Genomic DNA, 20,084 nt, shown 5'->3' with positions numbered 1-20,084 from the left:
AGAGGGATAAGGTGTGGGATTAAATCGAGCACAGCACAGCTGCTCCCGGCAGAAACATCCTAAAATGGCCTTCCTTAGGAATACTATTAAATGTCTTCCAGTACTAATAAGAATACAAGTTTTTGAGCACAAGAGTGGTGATGTTCTTAATTCTCTTATAGTGAGCACATGGTGTTCAGTTAAACAGTGATCAATGAGATGTTCTTCCCTTTGGAAGCACCCAGAGAGGTAACAGCTGCACACAAACAGAGCCACACAGAGCCACACATGTAGACACATATATAGAAATACTCTCACACAAACACACATTCTGGTAATCTATGTGAGAACAGATACTTTGATATTGTGCTGGGCTCTATGTATTTCTCTGAGAGACCATGGAGATCTCTCAGGTGAGCAACAGCATCTTGAGCTCGCAGAACAGGTAAGTAGATGGACCCTCAAAAGGCCAGATCCTTCCTCACTCTCAGCCGTAGCTCTGTCCTCCAGTAATGCAAACTAAGTCAAGGAGGCACTCATAGAAGTACATGCAGAAGGCACAGAGCTAGCCTCCACTGGGACACCAGGATGCAGCTCAGTTTCTAAAATCTTGTGGGTGTGCTCTCTAGTCTGCACATGCTCTACAGGTATGAGTCTTAAAGCCTCCCAGAAAAATGAATGTTGGCAGAATAAATCTAACAGATGGATGTTCATCAAAGGATCAAAGAATGTCATAATTATTGACAAGACCGAAGGTAAAGAAATGAAGATGGAACATTTAATAACACTATCGGAAATCCTGTTTTTCAAACACCTTTTCTTTCTCACACATAGCAGCTTGCTCAAATATCTTAGTTCATGAACTGGTATATTAGTGACACAATTCAATTTATACAACACAATTTAAATATGATGATTAAATTTTCCTGATTACGTTGAGTTTAAAATGCTTTTCCCACAAGAGAAAATGAAACCAATTTTCACCCAAAAAAGTATGCTCTGGGTTGACATTTGCTAAACCAGAATAATTTTTTTAATTAGCATATATTATATCTTTAAAAAAAAATAGAAGCAGATGTCTGGAGATGCTTGAGGACTCATGGTTCATATAAACTACCCAGCACCTCTGGGTTCAGGGATCAGAATAATTTAGATTAAGTAGAAAAGATTGTGTCAAATGTGACAAGGAAAGCTATTGATATAAACCTAAATTAGGCTAACGACTAAAGATGAACTGAGAAGTGAGAGGCATCAGGTGTGAACACATCAGTGTGAGGGAACACCCTGGTTCTCAATGAAGATTAGTATCTCCTCCTTGTCCCTGTCACTCTTGGTATCATGCCTGTGACTTGACGGACTAGTAATCATCAGGTTAAACCTACTACTGGGGGAGAAAACAGGAGCTCAACTGGTCGACGCCCTGCAAACTGAGTAGCTAAATCTACACTACATTCTCTCTCATCTTCCCCTGGAACAACTGGAATTCCACCCAAGAATAAGCCCTGGAGCGAAGTTCATGTTCAAGGTAAAATTGAGTTAGTAATGCTGCCCAGAGCATTCGGATTCAGGAAGGCACCTGCATCCCCTTCAAAAAATTATCAGTGTTCGTTTCTCCCATTCCCGCTACAACCTAAAATGCTCCCTCCTCCACAGGAGTTCAAGGAACTGGGGCCCCTGGAATCATCCCATCCTTCTCCAGCTTCATAGATTTGGCCACAATACTGGTGAGACTGACTGAGCCAGGCTTCTTTCCAAGTAATTTCCTGCTGGCCTGACACCAATCTCCACTTTTCCTGTATAACTCTACAATAAAAGTTTATCAAAACTCTGATGATGCTGCAAGAAAAACTGGGGATCCAAGGGAAGCCCTGCTCAAAGAGCTGAGGGATCAGCCAGGAGCCTGCAGACTAGTGCTCCCAGCCTGAGAGTGACTCCAATCTAAACAGCTCTAATTGGACCTCCCTGTGGTTTTCAATTAAAGTGCAAATTGGGAGGGTTGCTAATTTATGAGAAGATGAGTCCTGGGTCAACTTAAAACTGCTCTGTCTGCAGAGGCCACGTTTCATTAACATTCTGGGTTGGGGTTTTTGTTCTGCTATTGTTTGCCAGGGAGGGGGGCAGTTCCTACCAGAAAAAAATGGAAGGTCCCTGCAGAGCCCCAGGAAAGCTCATTCCTTCAGAACAGTCCTCAGACTCAATTCACACTCTCCTTTAGGAATGGGAAATGAATCAAGACAACTGTTTTTAAAAAGTCTAGTGACATAAGGTAGCTGGACGGTGAAGCAGGTCTATTTGACTAAATTCTGCACTGGTTCAAGGATGGAGACATGGTGAAGTTCTGAAGGTGACTTCCCCTCATGCTGGAGGTGAGGCCTGCGTAACAGCTTTCTGGCAGCCCTCCTGGCCAGCCTGAGTCCCACTGTCACCAGCCCGAGGTGATTGATTCATTACTCCTGCCAGCAGAAGGTCAGCTGCTCAGAAACCCGTCAGTGTGGGATTAAAAACGATGAGTGTGGGACGGGGACTGGGGGAGGAGAAATCACTTCGGTAAACAGAACCGATGGGGAACTAGTCTAGCCAAATGAAGCCACTTTCTCCATGGGACTAAAGGGGGTGGCCCCAGAAAACAAAGTGGCAGTGATTAGCATGAGCCATGGACAAAGACAAATGAGAGAGGAGGACACGGGGTGGGAATTGTGTCAAGCGCCTCCATGCTTCTCTAAACATTTAACTATCCCACTTAGTCTTCACTCTCATCCAGGAGGGTGGCTCTCAGCAAGGCTTACAACGGTCATCAGCAAGAAAACCCTCATGTGCTGTGAGTTAGGGGCAACCACGACACACATTCATGGGCACTGTCATCATCACACTAAACACAAACTAAACAGCACTGTAAAATGAACAGAAACAAAACAGTAAAATACATACCCTGCCCCTTGTGGTTGACTTCTTTAGCAGCGATGACTTTGTTTATAACAGTCTGAAGGAAGTCATTCTCCCCTGCCACCCTGGGTGAAAAACGGGATGACATGTTCAGCGGCTTGTGTCGAATGGCGTCGTCCAACGCGAGCCTGGAGGGCACGGGACGACCAAGACCACAGGAGACAAAGGGGCACAGAGACCCATAGGTCATGGTAACGAGGGAACACGAGAGACCATCGTCACCGAATGCGAGAGAGAGTCATCATGAGTCAACGCACGACAAAGGACAGGATAGGTGACAAGAGAAACAGGGAAAAGCATTGATCAGGAAAATGCTGAACCACGAGAGAGAAGTCATGCAAACGAGGACAACCCTCTACCCAGGAAATAAATGTGCCCCAGGCCTCTACACCATTTCTACTAGACAATTTAAAAAAAAAAAAAAAAACACTGACATGTTGGATGGTAATGTGGTTAAAACACATTTAATCCCAACAAATGTTTATGACTATTTCTCCAGTTCAGTTCTGAACACAGCATAGGTCAAGGGGCAGGTGGTATAAAGGAAAAAGTAAAATCATGACCAAAAAAATTAAAAATAACAGGGACCCTTCAAGTTTAATTACTTGGGAGGCTGTCTACTCGACCCCCCCACCCCCGCCAGACTGTACACTCAATAAAGCCTCAAATGATTAAATGTGAGAAGAAAGGCATAGTCTTTAGAAAATACAACTAACCACTACCATGGCTGAAAGTGGAATCTACAGCACAATTATGAATGCATACCACCAATGTTTTCAGGGCCCGTGAACCAGGAGCCCTTCATAGATGCTGCACTGTACGGAGGATGAATACAAACAGGCAACGTGTGCAAACAGAAATATCGTGTAGCACAACAAAACACAATGTAAAATGAGCAAGAAAATATACATCATGTAGGTAACGTTTAAAATCAATTCTGAAAACGAGGACAGTGTTATCCATCACTTGAGTCACATTACTCAAGGGAACTCAGGACCATTTTAATTTACCTCACCAAGTTTAAAAAGAGAGAAAGAGAAAGAGATGTGTATTGTGCTTCCTTCCCTAAGACCAACCCTGTGAGATAATAAATCAGTTTTAATGGACCAAAAAACATTTTCATTAACATGACATTTCAACAGAACTGGTTTCATTGCTTATTTTGCTATTAAAAATCATGCTACTCTTGTTTCTAATGCTGCATATATTAAACTGTACATTAGTCTTTCTTTAATCGAGCAAAGAGTCAGAAATTACGTATAAGTTAAACATAGAACAGTATTTTTTGAAGTGGACATGTCACTACAAGATAGAAAAACATGATGGTGATGCACAGGCAATCTCAAATACCTTATAACATGGCCTAGTGAATCTAAAACCCCATAACTTCTCCAATAATACCTAAAGTTTTGTTTTGTCTCTCCTCAGTGAGGACAATAGCAGGTAACAAGTAACTTCAACCTAGTAGTACATATAGGTCAAATATATAATATAGCCTTCAAAATAGCAGAGGGCCTCTTTGAACCATTGTTTCTCTGTCCACTCAGGCCCGCGCCTACCTCTCAGGAGTGTACTTTCACTTTTACTTAAGAAACTACCTTGTCCTTTGGGACCAGCAGTTAGCATAACGGCTATGTCACTGGACTCCCATGTACTCGACCACAGTTCGAGTCCCGGACCAGGTGGCTTAAACTCACACCAGGCGCATGTGCATGCGTGCCCAAGATTCCGAAAGGAGAATGGAGGAGAAGGGATTGCATCGTGGCCATCCCTCCCGGGGGGTGATTTCTCACTTTCTGTCTCTCTGTCTCTCTCTTTCTTTCTGGCGAGCGCACGCACCCTATAGCAAAAACCTCTCAAAAAAACAAACAAAAAAAGGCAGCAGAAGGTTGCATTAATTCTTAAGGACAAAAGAAGCAACTTCATATTCTAATATTATAATTTTGCATAGGTGTATTTTATTTATTATCTCAGTATCTGTCCCTGTTCCAAGTTGATGCAGCCTTTGCTTCCTGAGGTAACTTCCAGATTCTGTAGAACTGAGCTCCCTTTACAAATGATCTTCACTGGGTAGAATTCTAAAGCAATGCTATCCAACAGAACTTCTGCAGTGATGGAAATGTGCTATTTATGCCCTGTTAAATATGGTAGCCACTAGCTACGTGTGGTACTAAACAGTTGAAATAAAGCTAATGTGACTGAGGAACTAAGTTTTAAAATCAATCTCATTTTAATTCATTTGAATAGCCACATGAGTGCTAATGGTTACCACATTGACAAGAAACGTCAATCTAAAGCTTTTAAGTCACAAAAGACCTTTGCCTCCAGTTGTGTGTGATGAAATACTATAGCTTGATACCAGCTTCGAGCTAGATAATGCAGGGTTCTCTGTTATTCTCATGTCAAGAAGATAGCAAAATCTTCTTCTGAGCTCTACAAAAAGCTTTAGGATGCTATCTTACCAGAACGCTTGCCTACAAAGAAAGCCATAGTGTTCCCATCTTACACGAGTGGCACTCAAGGCCTATGGTGAGGGGAGTAGTCGGAGCAGTCTGTCATAAAGGATGCCTGGACAGAGTGAAACAGGTCTCCCCACTTCCCCCAATAAAGGGCTCCTATACCATCCTCCCAAATGCTCTCAGCCAACACTGAAAACAATGCACGATTTGAAAATAGAAAACAATGTAAAATTTCTAAAATAAGATTTGTCCCAAGCCTGAAGTGACTTCAGTAAAAACAAAAGTGAGGAAGAAAGAACATAGGGCGCTATAGCAGGTCATTCTAAATCACCATACCACTTACTCTTCTTCTAAGATTTAGCATCCCCAGGAGGAAACTGTTTCTTATGTTTAACCTAAACCACCCTAATTCCTCTTTCTTTCTCTCCACTTCTGTCCAAGGAGTAGGAGTACCCTTGAAGTGGCCAAAGACAATGATCTAAGTACCCTCTTATTTCAATCACTAGAGAAAGAGTCATTCTTTCAACATTTTCCATTGGTTCTACATTCAAATCATAGGATAAACACAACAAATCTTCAAGTGTTTTTCCAAGTCTCCTGTAACTCTCTAAAGGCTTCAGGTCAGAACTAGGCAAAGCCTAAAAAATGACAAGCACAGGTATTGTCCACTCTAAGCAAAAACCACAACAGAAACATCAGCAGTGTGACTGTATGTGTTAAACCATTATTTCCTGTTTTACAAAAGAATTCATCATTATTTTGTTTTGTTTTCTATTTTAAAAAGGATGCCCTCCTATGAAGAATTTGAAAGGATTGTTCTGAAAATGTGAACAGCTACTAGAATAAATCAATTATGTAAAGAAACATTCATACTCAGAGCAGAATTGTAATTCTGTGCCTCCCACAAGATAAGGCAATTCAGTGATCACAAGCAAAACCTTTTACCTCCAGGACCATAAACAAACTTGAACCTAGGATTCTTATGGCCACAAAAAGAAAAAAATCCATGTGCTACAGCAAATCTGACTAACCAGATTTTTCATCATTATTAATAATCAATCCCTATTTGTTTAACTTATAAACTTAATTAACAAAGATTATTTAAAAGTACATTTTCCACATTATATCTAGTTAAGTACTGGACTGCTCCATACTTACGGCTGAAAGGGAATGAAATGCTGTTTATCTTCATCATCTACTTTTCCATTTATTATATCTGTTACATCCATCACTGGGGACAAGAACAGAACAGACATTGTTTTGTTTAAAGGTCATAATTACAAAAACAAACAAACAAAATAATTTTAAGAATATTTTCTAGCAAATAACAGCATAAATTGAATGGTCAAAACTCCTTATACCCAAATCTAAATTATTTCTATGTTTAAGGGACAAAAAAGTTGCCTGAAAATGCTGGTCAAAATGGGGTTGGAACTTAAATAGCAGAGTTCCACTGACTAATTTCCTTTGCCTATTATCCACCTGTCACTCTAGAGCTATGCTCTTCACTAGACCTTTCTGTGCTAATGGGAATATTCTGTAACAATGAACACCTAACTATAGCAAGCATAATGGAAAAACTGAGTATTTACTTTGACTTCATTCACTTAAATGTAAAGTTGAATACCACATGTGGCAACTGGCTACCATATTGACAGCACCAATCTGAAGTGACACATACACTATTGCGTTCTCCCTAAACAATCAAGTAGCTACAATTGATCAAGTGCCTACCACTTGCTGGTGGCTGTGCATAGTCTTTCAAGGAGATACTTCAAGGTTAATGCTCATATGCACCTAGTATAGAACTAAGGAAACAAAGTGAAAGACAAGAATGACCAGCATGCCCACAGTCACATAGCTGGCAAGTCTCCAGTGCCCAGGTGTTTTCCTTTTTATTAAATGACCTTCATAAATGCACACCTCTGGGTGATCAAAAGTCTCTAACATCACAGGAAAGGCTGACACACATTGTACAATACCTATATTAAAAGAAAAGGTATTCCCTGGTTGTACTTAACCCTCAAGCTCACTTTCTACCTTCTAGACAAAACTCCTCTTGCCCTTGTTCATGAAAAACAGAGTGAAACATCCGAGAACAGTCCCAGATGGCAGTGGACATCTGTTTCTGATTGCTCAACCCCTGCACTTCAATAAAGAAGGAGAACACGGGCCTCATTTATTTTCTTTACATGTGCCCATCCATAGTGACTACAATCATATATTGAAAATGTGGGGAACCAGCAGGTGGTATGGTGTTTAAGGTGCTGGACACTCCCACATGGCTGACCATGGTTCAAGTGCTGGACCTGGTGGCTTGCTTTCTCACTTTCCCTCTCTCTCTCTCTCTCTCTCTCTCTCTGTGTGTGTGTGTGTGTGTGTATCTCTCTGGTCAAATTAAAATAAAATGAATGAATGAATAAAAGTAAATAAACAATTCTTTAAAAAAAGAAAAGAAAATGTGGACAATTCTCATTTCTATTACACATCCCTTAAAAGGGGAGGGAGGAATTTATAGGACCGAAAAAGCAGTTTTGCCATCTTCTGCCACTTTAGAGTCTACACAGTAGGTCCTGAAGGAAAACTATATACACTGAACCAATGGAACTCATTCTGTAAGAGTCAATCGTATGTATAGAGATACAGGTCAAAGAATTCCCAAGTAAACTGTAACACTGAATCATGCTTATTCAGAAGATGAATAGCCTGGGCTCAAGTCTTCACCCACAGAAGACTTCCTCTGCTTCAGGAACTGCTGAGGGTGACTGAATAACACTAGATCAAAGCACCTGTGAATGGTTAAGATGTCACGTGCCCAAATCCACACTTTTTAAGAGATATTTTTTCTATAGGGCACATGAACTCACTAGAGAGACAGAAAGAGACACAGAGACAGAAAGCGAGAAATCACCTTCCAGGGGGTTGGCCATAGAACAATCTCTTCTCCTCTTGGGATTTTGGGGACACACACACACACACACACACACACACACACACATGTGCGCTCAGCATGAGTTTTAAGCTCCTTGGTCTGGGACTCAAACCGCAGTTGACTACATGGGAGTCCAGCAATGTAAACATTATGCCAACTACTTGTCCCCCAAATCCACATTTTTACCACTACTTCAGAATCATTAAATAGAGCTGATCTTAGCGATGAGCTCAACTCAACCTGCCAGAGATCAGAACGAAGTTAGTGTGAACCTAGCAGGTGATCCCTTGCACACCAGTCTGTATTGAGAGGCCTTCCTGTGTGTCCACAACCTCTCTTCTGTCACGAGACGTATCTCACTAGCTGACTGGAAGTCTATCTGATCACCCAACTCCTTTGCCAAATCCCCAGTGCCCAGTATGGGAACACAGCAGGAGCTCATCAACTATTTACAGGAAGGCAGCAAGTAAATAAAAAATAGAGCCTACATCAGAGCAGCCATATGGAAACAGCCTCAGTACTACTACTAACTAATAATGACACTTTTGGGTTCACCCAGACTAAGCCTTAGAGGAGGAAGTGCTGAAGTCGATGGCCAGTGTACACATTCGAGAGGACTTCCCTTACTGTTCCTTAGTATGAAGGCCTGTGCTGAGGAAGTTCTCACTGCAGTTTGGATAAAATGCTCTTATCACCGAAAAAGAAAATGAAGACTATGGAGGAAAAAACTATCCCCAAACTGACAGCCCAAGGGCTCTGCATTCAGATAGGAGAGACAGTCTGAAAAAAATGAACTGTCAGGCTAGCTCACAGAAGTGGTTAAGGCGGCTGGATCTCAAATAACCACTGTGTGGTTTGAGTCCACACTAGGTAGCTTGAGAAACATGCCAGGCACACGTACAAACATGTTCAAAATCCTGTGAGGATAGAAAAATGGAAGAGAAAGGACTGTGGCACTCCTGGCAGCTCGTTCCCGTTTCCCATCTCTCTCTGGCGAAGACATGGGCACTCTAGCAAAATTTTAAAACAAAGAAAAGAACTGTCCGTCTGCAATCGATGTGGCTGTGTGAAAGAGCCAGAGCATGAAAGTCCCAGTGAAGAGGTGGTACTGCATAATGCTAGAATATAGGTGGCAGTGGCATCAGAACAATAGAGATGGAGGACCAGGAACAGCAAAGGCAGGAGAATGGAAAGTGTGCAATGAGAAGCATGCTGCAGAGGAGGAGGGCTGGGTGCATCTGCACTGCTAGTAGGATGATACTCCAGAGCAACTCACTGGCAACTGGGCATGGAGCACTGAGATGGAAGAGACGCACACCCTCTGAGTCAGCAATTCCACTGGTATGGATTTACCCTCCACAGTTAGAAGGGAGGTGCTTCAAGTTGAAGGATGCTCTCTGCATACCTACTATACCACAGAGTTGAAACACCCTCAAAGACCAAAAGTAAAGGACTGCTGAAACAATGAGAGCCACAGATTGCAGCCACTGAAGAGCATAATTTATGAACAGTTAATAAAATGAAATGTCCATAATGCAATGTTTTTTATAAAGATGAAAAGGATGCATATATACATAAGGCAAATATACTTACTACCAAGCTGTACACCTAAGAAAAAAAAACTAAAAGAAATATAAAAATTATCAATCAATATCTAAAAAGTACATGGTATGATCTGATATTGTTTTCAAAAAATTATATAACACATAAACATAGAGGAAAAAAATATTAGAAAGAAATATGCCGGAATAATCATGAGGTACAACCCTGGCTATGTAGAATTATGAAGAATTTATTTAATTACTACCTCTTTGAAGTTTCCATAATTTTTACAATTTTCTCTTACTTTTACCTTATGAAAAGGTGAAAAGAAAGAAATATGACATTATTTTCAATAGAAGACAAAAAACTGTAGGTTTTTTTTTTTCATTTTGAGGAACAGGGTGGGCTCTGTTGACATAGGCAAGAGGAAGTCACTCTGGAGAAAGCCCCCAATCTAAATTTGCATGTGGAAATTGAAGTTGCATATGAATGGGCAGAATATGATCACCAAAAAGTTGATCAACCTTCTCAGATGTGAGAAATGTCCCTTGGAGAATATACTGAGTGAGTTGAAAACTGTACATTTTCTTTTTCTATAGGGTGCATGCGCTCACCAGAAAGAGAGACAGAAAGCAAAAAATCACCCCCTAGGGCGGATGGCCACGCCACAATCCCTTCTCTTCCCATCTCCTCTAGGGATTTTGGACACACATGCACACGCACTAGGTATGAGTTTAAGCCACCGGGTCCGGGACTCAAACATCAGTCAACTACATGGGAGTCCAGCGACATAGCCATTACGCCAACTGCTTGTCCCGAAGCCTGTACTATAAAAAGAGAATGTCTCCCTGGGTATGTGGAGTGCTGACCTGCAACAAGGGGGCCAGGCGTTTTGAGGACAACTATACTGCCTATTTGTGCATGGCTCATGGTGACTCCAGGCAACTTTAGTTGAAGCTCAGATTCTGATTTAACAGAACAAGGATGGGGCCTGGACAAGAATATTTCTTATTAACTCTCCCAGACTTTTCTCTGACACACCAGGGATGAGAACCACAGCATCAAAATATTTACCTTTTATACCAAAAATTTACATAGCCAAATCCATGATAAAACATACTCCTTTCTGTCTCGAGTAGAGTTTCTAGAAGACAATTGTAAACTATATACATATATATATGTATATATATGTAACTATATTATATATATATATATAAGCAGAATGTACAGGTCTTCACTTCTTATTTACAGAAACACATGAGCTAAGCAGGTCTAGGGAATCTACCCTCTGAAGTGACAGGGAGGCCACAACTGCTTGGTGTTTGATGCCAGAGGCCCAGGGAGTGTAGCCAAGAAAGCAACCCGTTGCTGGGCAACTGCTACCAGGAAAGGAGGACACTTCCCTTCAGGGTAACAGGGAGCAGAGCGACACTGATCAGAAGACATGGAAACCCAATGTTCACAGCTGTAGGTCTAAAATCTTCCCACCAGGGAAAAAGAAATGCTCCCAAGTGTCTGAAACACTTCAAACAAGGTTCTTTGCAACTCATAGCAGAGGAAAGCCCCCATATTCCAGTTAAGCCTGGCAGCAGGGGAAGGCCACTGCCACAGAACTCACTGGTAGGTCAGCAAGGCTGGGACTTGCCCCAGGAGGGTTTCTAGGAGATCCAAGTCAGGTGAGTACCAAGAACATAAGACAGAAGAAGGAAGAGCCAGAGAGCAGTCCAGATGGGAGGAACCAGAAACCACAGGGAATATTCATGTGGTCACTGGAAATCAGTGGTGAGGATGGGGGCAGCCTAGTGATCAGAGATCTAAGCTCCAAGGACTATATAGTTATGCAGGTGGGAGGTCCAGAAATAGGGAATGGTGTCTGGGCTGCCTGCCCTGGCAAGGAAATCCTGGGCTTCACTGACTGCTGGGGAATTCCAGGAACTGGGAGGCCCCAACCTAACTCCAGGCTCTGCCAAGCATCAGTGAGCACCTTTTAAACAATGAAAGGACATGGAGTTGTCAGCTGGGCCTGTGACCAGTGATCTGTCCACCAGTCACTCTCTAGACCTTCCTGGTGCATCAAAATTGAAACAATGAAAGTTGGAGGAAAAAAAATTCCCTATTGTAATCAAGGGGTTGGCGGGGGGCAGAGGGGGACCATCAGCCTCTGGTATAGATTTCATCCTTGTTTTAAGAAACCTAACTACACATTCCTAGAAACTTATCACTGTAATCTGTCTGGTAATCAAACAACTAGAGAAGCTATAGCATCAGAAGCACAACATACATAATTCTGTCGAAGATTTCTCCTGGCTGCTCAGTGAAGCCTAATATACCTAAGGTAAAAAGAAAATATTTTCCTGCAACTACCACAGAAGTGGGAAAGAAAATAGAAAATTCCTGGGAAATGATATGTATTTCAACTATATTATTGAATTACACATCAAAGATGCCATAGGTTCTGAAATATATGGGAATAATTTTCAACTATGTACCTGAGTGTTAAGGAATGGAAGTGTAAAGAACTCCCCCAGCCATGGGAGCTTTGTACAGGCAACCTCAACACTTCACTCACAATGGGAAGATCACTGCAACACCTCATTATTTAGCCCTATGGGTAAACGGAAGTAAACGGAATGTGTTCCTTTCTCATTTTGCCTCTCTCGTTGTTAGTATTTACCCTTTATGAAGTAGTAACTCACCAATTTACATGATTTGGTATCTTTTTCCCAAAGACCTAGACAGAGCACAGAGGATTTTTAGGGCAGTGAACCTATTCAGCATGATACTTTCATAGTGGACATACGGCATTATTCACGTGTCAAAACCTACAGAACATACACCATCAAGAGGGAATCCTAATGTACACTGTGGACTTTGAGTAATGATGATGCGTCAGTGCAGATTCATCAACTATGATAAAAGGACCAATCTGTGGGGGATACTGATGACGAGGAGCCTGTGCATGTGTAGAGCAGAAGGGTATGTGAGAACTGTTTGTATTTTCTGTTCAGTTTTGCTCAAACTCAAAATTGTTCAAAGTAAAACCTACTTAAAAGGAGATAGGTTGGCTCCAGGGTCTGGTGGTTAAAGCAGCAAGATCTCACATAGCAAACCATGCAGTTAAGAGTCCAAGACACACTGGCTTGAGAAACATAGTGGGCACATGTGTGTGCATGCCCAAAATCCTGAAAGAAGGGAAAGCTAGAGAAGAAAGGATTACAGTATCACTATGCCCTATGGGGGGAGAGGGTGCTTTCTCCTTTCCCTCTCTTTGTCTCTTTGTCTCTCTCTGACAAGCACGTATCCTAGCAAGGATAAAAGGGGGAGGCGATTAGTTCTGGCTCAGGCACAGTGTCATGCACTGAACACTGCTCGCCACATGGGAGGTCAAGGTTGGTCAAGGTTTGATTGCCAGCTATAGTATTATGACAATATACACATATGTTCTAAATAAATATATACATATTCATTCATTCATTCATTTATTCACCTACGGTTCCTGGCTTGTAAATATTTGTCCTTTTGCCCTTGGTTCCTGAAGCAGCTTCAGACTGAGAGAAGTAAAAGACAGTGTGATCCTCTCCTGCCCTCCTTTCATCTGCCCCAAGGCAGGTCTCAGAAATTTTTATCTTCACCTGCCTTTAAGGCCCATATTCCAGAAGGGTACTGTTGCATACCCAGGAGAAGGAAGGAACACCCACAGAGGCCAAGAATCTGAACAGACAGGCCTTGCTGGGTTTCCCACCCAGTGGATTAGCATTTCTGGTCTATGCAATGAAGTCTCCATAAAAACTCAAAAGACAAGTTTTGAGGAACTTCTGGACAGCTGAATACATGGAGGCTTGCAGGAGGTGAACAAGAAACCCTCTCATGTGCTGAGAGAGTGACACGCCCCCACTCCAGGGGACAGAGGCTTCTGTGCTTCAGACCCTTTGAGACCTCACCAAATGCATCTCTTCATCCAGCAATTCGTAGCCTTTAAAATATCCTTGACAATAAACCAGTAACTGTGTTTCTATGGGTTCTGTGAGCTGCTATAGCAGATTAATTAAACCCAAGGAGTAGAGGGGGTTTGAGAATGTCAACTTGTAGCCAGTCAACCAGAAGTTGGAGGCCCACACTGGAGACTTGTCTGAAGTGGGGTGGGGGTGGAGGGGAGCGGGGAATCTTAGGGGATCCTGATCCTCAACCTGTGGGATCTGACAAAATTGAATTGGAGTAGAGAACACTCAGCTGGTATTCTTTGCAGAACTGCCTGCCTTCTTGTTGGTGGGGAGAAATCTCCACACACTTTGACCTCAGAGAAGCAATCTGTGCTGAGAGAGAAGAGAGGAAAAATGGTTTGTTTCTCCAACTCACTAGTCCACCTTTAAAAGCCAGGTACTGGGGCAAGCATCTGTAGCCTGTGGCACAGTATATCAAGAAACTCTGTCTAAAAAAAAAAAAAATCACATACATACCACACATGGCACATATAAACCTAAGTTCAGAGCTTCCTAGTAGGCAAAATAAAGAATAACATCTAGAGCTCTTCATATAAGAAAGCAAACTATAGGGACCAGCAGTTAGTATAATGGCTATGCTGTTGGACTCCCATGTAGTCGACTACAGTTCGAGTCCCGGACCCGGGGGCTTAAACTCACACCAGGCGCATGTGGATGCATGCCCAAGATCCCAAGAGGAGAATGTAGGAGAAGGGATTGTGGTGTGGCCAGCCGCCCTGGGGGGTGATTCCTCGCTTTCTGTCTCTCTGTTTCTCTCTGTCTTTCTGGCGAGCGCATGCGCCCTATAGCAAAAACCTCCCCACCCCCACCCCCAAAAAGCAAACTATGTATTATTGGAAATCAAGAACTTTTCCCACATTCAATATAAGAAATCCAAGCATGTAATCAGAAATCAAGAACTTTTCCCACATTCAGTCATATAACTCCTAAGAATCACAAAAGGATAAGAATAAATATCTGAGGGGTGGGTAATGAGGTTGACTGCAACCACAAAATAGTGAGAGAAAACTTTTCCTAAAATTATGAAAAATGAGACTGACCTTGAAAGAGGTCAGCTAATTAGAACTTCCTGGAGATAACTTTTATCTCTCATCAAGAGAGATAAACCAGCCTCTCTCACTCTTCTTTTGTGCTGTCAACAAAAATAACAGAGCCCAAACACTAGAGAATAAAAATCGCCTATCGTAAGCTATGTCCCTCTTCATGGCTTGTTCACCGCCCATCTCTTTATCACTTTGCCCATTCTGTGCAAGTCATTCCTAAATCAGTCACTAAGCCCAGAAAGTCTGAAAACCTCCACTGATAAGCTTCCCTACAGACTGTGAACATGGGTCAAGGTCTCTCCCAGAAAAAGACGTGATCCACTTTTAAACCAAATGCATGATAAACATCCGCAGCCTGTGGACCGAAGCATCCTAAACTTTGCAGGTTGACTTGAAGCCACCCAAAAAAGAACTAATAGCTTTTTTTTCTTCTCTGACAGAAAGCTTATAAATCAAAGCTACCCACTGTCCAATATTCAACAATAGCTCTTATTCAAAGTGAATGTGATGATCTGAAACTCTTAAGGAAAAAGAGAGAAATGGATTACCGGCCACTCCAAAAGGTCGCCGCAACCCTGAGGTCAGTTTCCTTGTGTTGTTGTCCCTCAGCTCCATACGACCCACTCGAACAATCTGACAGACAAAACTGATTTTCTCCCTTTTCAGGTCTTTGCTTCCGAGGTCCTAGAAATATTAATTTCCATAAATTATTTTGAAGAACCATTATTCAATCCAACTTCAGCTGAAAAGGACAGTAAAAAGATAGATTGAGACTCTCTTCTCAGACCCAGGTTTTAGCATTTTAATCAGTTATTCACATGACAAAAAGGAATTGGATAACAATAGTCAATTAACGTTAAGTGAACTTATGATAGAAGTTTAAGAGACGTGGTCCGGTAATGGAGTAAATCTTTGTCACAGTGATTATAAGGGTAGCTGGAAACGCAGACTATTTCTGGGAAGGCACTCTATTAATGGTAAATTAACTTATATTACAGGCATCCCAAGGACCCATGAGCTGGTGCAGTAAGGAGTCAGAGGAAAGTCACTAAAAATAGTCATTGGAATGGTAAGCAACTCAACTCAACGTTTGTCTTTAGATGCACTTACAGTAAAAACCGCTCGCAAATTATGTAATCTGTCTATATCTTTAGGCAATCCTGAACTTGACCAGCGAACCAGGTAGTTTTCACTTGAAAAAAAAAAAAAAGAAATAAAAGTAAATTAATGTTCCAAATATAATAAGGTTCAAAATGTACATCCACATTGCCTTATAATTAATACCACAGAGGCCCATTATACAGACAACTAGGAGTTTATAAATATCAACACTATCAAACAGAGCCACTCATTAATTAACATATACTGCACAAAAGCCTTGGGAGGTTTTAAGTGTGCACGTCATTGGTTATAATTGCAATAAAACTATTTGCAAATGGCATTTCAAAGTTTATTATTTTAAAAGTCTATCTGGTCATTTCAAATGACTATAAAATAAAATTAACCCAAAAGCATATTTATTTCAGAGCCTATAACGAATCAAATCTATCATAAAATAGAGTCTACCCTAAGGCAAGAGGAAATAGGTCTTATATAACAGAAAACAAAATTCACCATTTTCTTCTATTTAAACATACAAAGTCTTTAAATTTTAAAAAACACAAATGAAGACATTAGAGTTTTAATATAGACACACACATACACACACATTTCACATACACTTGAACTATAATTTTCCCATCTAGACAAAGAGAAAGTCTTACTGAGCCAAGCGATAACTGAGAGATAAGCACAATAAAAATTATAGGAATGGTAAATACTGGATTTATAATGTTTCCACTCAACAAACACTAACCAAGAGTATGCATGTGGCAGGCACTGTTAAAGACACTTCATTCCATTCAAGCCAGTCAACTTGAAGAAACAGCAACAAGGTAAAGTTCGCAGAAATTAAATTCAGAGACCCAAAATTTAAAAAGATAAGACTGAGGGGGGAAAAGTGATATTTAGTACGTCTAGTAAAAAAAATCCATCAAATAAAACATAGGAAATAAAGTATTACTTCCATCTTCCTATGCACCCTTAAAATATTAGAGTGTACCTGAGATCACTGTCACTCCACAAGCACATAGCAATATACAGGTAGGAAGGTTTAGCCTATCCCAGAACCCACCCTAGTTACCATCACTGTCCTGAAAGAACATTTGGCACAGCTGTCTAGGGGGTGGTCTGGCAGCAGATCATCCCAAAGACTCTCAGAAAGAGCAAGACATAACGTCATTTTCCTAATGGTAACCAAAGAGGAAAGCCAGCAAGAATAGTCACCTACCTGATGAATTTGGACTCCAAAGGATCATAAAGAGACATGAGTACTTCAGCGTCCTCTCCTATTTTACAAACCACATTTTTGAGGTTGACGAACAAGGCCAGAGAAGGGGTGGCAGCAAACTTAGCTTGTCTGTTAATATCTATGTTCTGTTTTTGAGACTGTAAATTGAAAGAAAGTACGAAGCCAACATTAGCAATGCCTATTCCTAACCTTTGCTTTTTTAAATACCACACAGAAGAAAGTACACAGCTAGTCGGCATAATACAACAAAGCCATTTAGGCAGTTACTTCCTCTTCCTTGCTCTATGTTCTCAAAACATGCATCCACCCTTGGGAACCAGCAGTTAGCATAATGGTTATGTCACTGGACTCCCATGTAGTCAACCGCGGTTCGCGTCCCGGACCCGGTGGCTTAAAACTCACACTGAGCGCGTGTGCATGCGTGCCCAAGATCCCGAGAGGAGAAGGGAGGAGAAGGGATTGTGGCGTGACCATCCCCTCTGGGGGGTGATTTCTCGCTTTCTGTCTCTGTGTCTCTCTCTGTCTGTCTGGTGAGCACACACGCCCTATAAGCGAAAACCTCTCAAAAAAATAAATAAATAAATAAATAAATAAAAAAAAAAAAAGAAAAAGAGAAAAAACATGCATCCACCCAACCAGAAAACAGCACCCTGGGCAATGGTCACAGCTCTATAACAATTTATACTCATCATTTTCAGAGATAAAGAACTTTTAGGTGCCCGATCAATGATCAGAAAGGTGATTATATGTGTGGCTACTTGTTTAATTTCTGGTTCTCTCACTAGACTAAATTCTCTAAGGACATCTCTAGCTCATTTTTCATTATGTCCTCAGTACCTAACACATAGAAGCTTAATAAATACCTGCTGAATTGACACGTAGCTCAATTTATGATACCAGTAAAAAGCACAGAAGATGCAAAAATTCAGTAAGACATGTGCTCTTCGTGCTCATCAAGCTTAGAACATGTCATCCTCCTACCACTACCAGAGAGGAAATGCAGAATCAAGCATTGTTTGCATTTAACAGATGTGAGTACAAGGTAAACGTCATTCAGATTCTGTAGATGCCTCCTGGAGGGGAGAAATCCTTTCATGTCACTGTAACATGTTTGGCCAGTGAGCTCCATTTCATTTATCACTGCATGAAACACATTGTGCAGTTCCTCCTCTTCAAGCCCTTTTTCAGTGCAAATTCTAGGCTTCACTGATATTTTACTAATGTTGAAAACTGGTACTAAGAAAATGTACTCCAAATGCAAACGACACATTACAGAGAGTTAAACTTACTTTTTCTTCTTGTAATCTTTCCTCCACTTGTTTAGAAGCTATTTCATGAGCTCTGAAGAGACTGATTGTGCTAGTTAGTTCCGGATCCAAAATGTTGCCGTCTTCATCTCTAACCACCAGATCCAAATCCAGAATTCTAGAACAACAAGAATCCAAAACTTCATGGACACAAACCATGGGATTTGATTTTCTACTACAACTTCAGCCCCAGCAACTAACCAAACAAAGCTATCAGAAAAAGTTGGGCTCAGGGACCTGCAGATGACACAATGGTTGTGTTGCTGGACTCCCATATAGTTGACAGTGGGTCAAATCCCAGACCTGGTGACTTAAAACTCATGCCAGGCATGTATGCGTGTGTGCCTAAAACCCCAAGAGAAGAATGAAAGAGAAGGGATTGCAGTATGACCATCCCCCTGGTCGATGATTTCTTGCTTTCTGTCTCTGTCTCTGTCTCCCTCTGTCTCCCTCTGTCTCTCTCTCTGGCAAGCACACGTACCCAATAGCAAAAATCTCTCTTAAAGAAAACAAGAAAGTTGGGCTCACCCACAAATATCAGTGAACATAATCCTGTGAGGTCTCTCTTCTTTAGCTCAAAATATCTCACCTCACCTTGAGAGAATTGTAAAAATTTTTATCCTAAACTTTTACTTCCATTGCAGTAATAACTTGGTCTTACAATGAGAAATTGTATAGATCTACAAAGTTCTAGTGACATGGGCATTACTAATTATTATATGGAGTATGGACAGTTTAAAGAACACCATATATACAGGTATATATACATATTAAAACAAATATGTAGTCACAGCTATATGTCCAAACACATATAGTTGGCAAGTATGACATCGTCTTTTGGGGAGGGATTAGAGCAGAGACATACCCAACACCCCATTTATTCACTGCTATCTCTGGTAGGGTCCACCATACGTTTTCCTTCTACCCAGAGTCAGTTCTAACTCCTAGCTTATGACAAACAAGGATTTTCAAAGAAGATGCTCCATTGTGTTTGAACACCAAACATATGGACATTATCCACAGTAACGTTAAGCAACTTCCTGGCCAGATGGCTAAATGCAGTAGCCAACTTATAACACAAGCAACATCTGGCTAATAAATCTGTCCAGTCTATAGTTAGAAATATTTTTGGGCAACATTCTCTCTGGTTCTTCAAATCCAACAAAATTTTCAGGTGATTCTTATGCCAGTTTTTATTTTAAAGAATAAACAAAAGCAACTGTAGAACAAAAGAAATCAAGAAATGTGCTATGATGTTGTGCTTTGATTTTCTTTTTAATAAGACATGTGTTTCTAAGGCAGGAAATTAACTATACCTTGCGGTTGGAATTGTATTCCTGTTAATAACAAGTGTCTATGGAAGCAGACTAATTTTACTTTTTTATTATATGACAAAGGAGAGTCTTTTTTAAAAGAGTGATAAATTTCAATTACAAAACATCTTTGACAAATACAAATTTAAGAGGAAAGTAGAATTGTTCATAAACACTCAGTTCAGATAAATTAACCTCAGACTTCTCTTCTCTCA

General features: G+C 41.0%; 1 protein-coding gene across 1 annotated transcript in view; it reads right to left on the bottom strand.

The window, feature by feature from the left end:
- Positions 1-20,084, bottom strand: part of DOCK1 (dedicator of cytokinesis 1) — a 597,377-nt gene that overhangs the window by 507,710 nt on the left and 69,583 nt on the right. Inside the window, exons 16-21 of the mRNA XM_014587219.2 lie at positions 18,539-18,674; positions 17,229-17,386; positions 16,010-16,091; positions 15,448-15,583; positions 6,540-6,612; positions 2,908-3,050 (exon numbers count right to left, since the gene is read on the bottom strand). Coding sequence (XP_014442705.1) covers positions 2,908-3,050; positions 6,540-6,612; positions 15,448-15,583; positions 16,010-16,091; positions 17,229-17,386; positions 18,539-18,674 — 728 coding nt within the window. The remainder of the gene's footprint in view (positions 1-2,907; positions 3,051-6,539; positions 6,613-15,447; positions 15,584-16,009; positions 16,092-17,228; positions 17,387-18,538; positions 18,675-20,084) is intronic.

Source organism: Tupaia chinensis, unplaced genomic scaffold (assembly GCF_000334495.1).
Source record: "Tupaia chinensis unplaced genomic scaffold, TupChi_1.0 Scaffold000197_1, whole genome shotgun sequence".
Lineage (NCBI taxonomy): Eukaryota > Metazoa > Chordata > Mammalia > Scandentia > Tupaiidae > Tupaia > Tupaia belangeri.
This window is presented reverse-complemented; position numbering and strand designations above follow the sequence as displayed.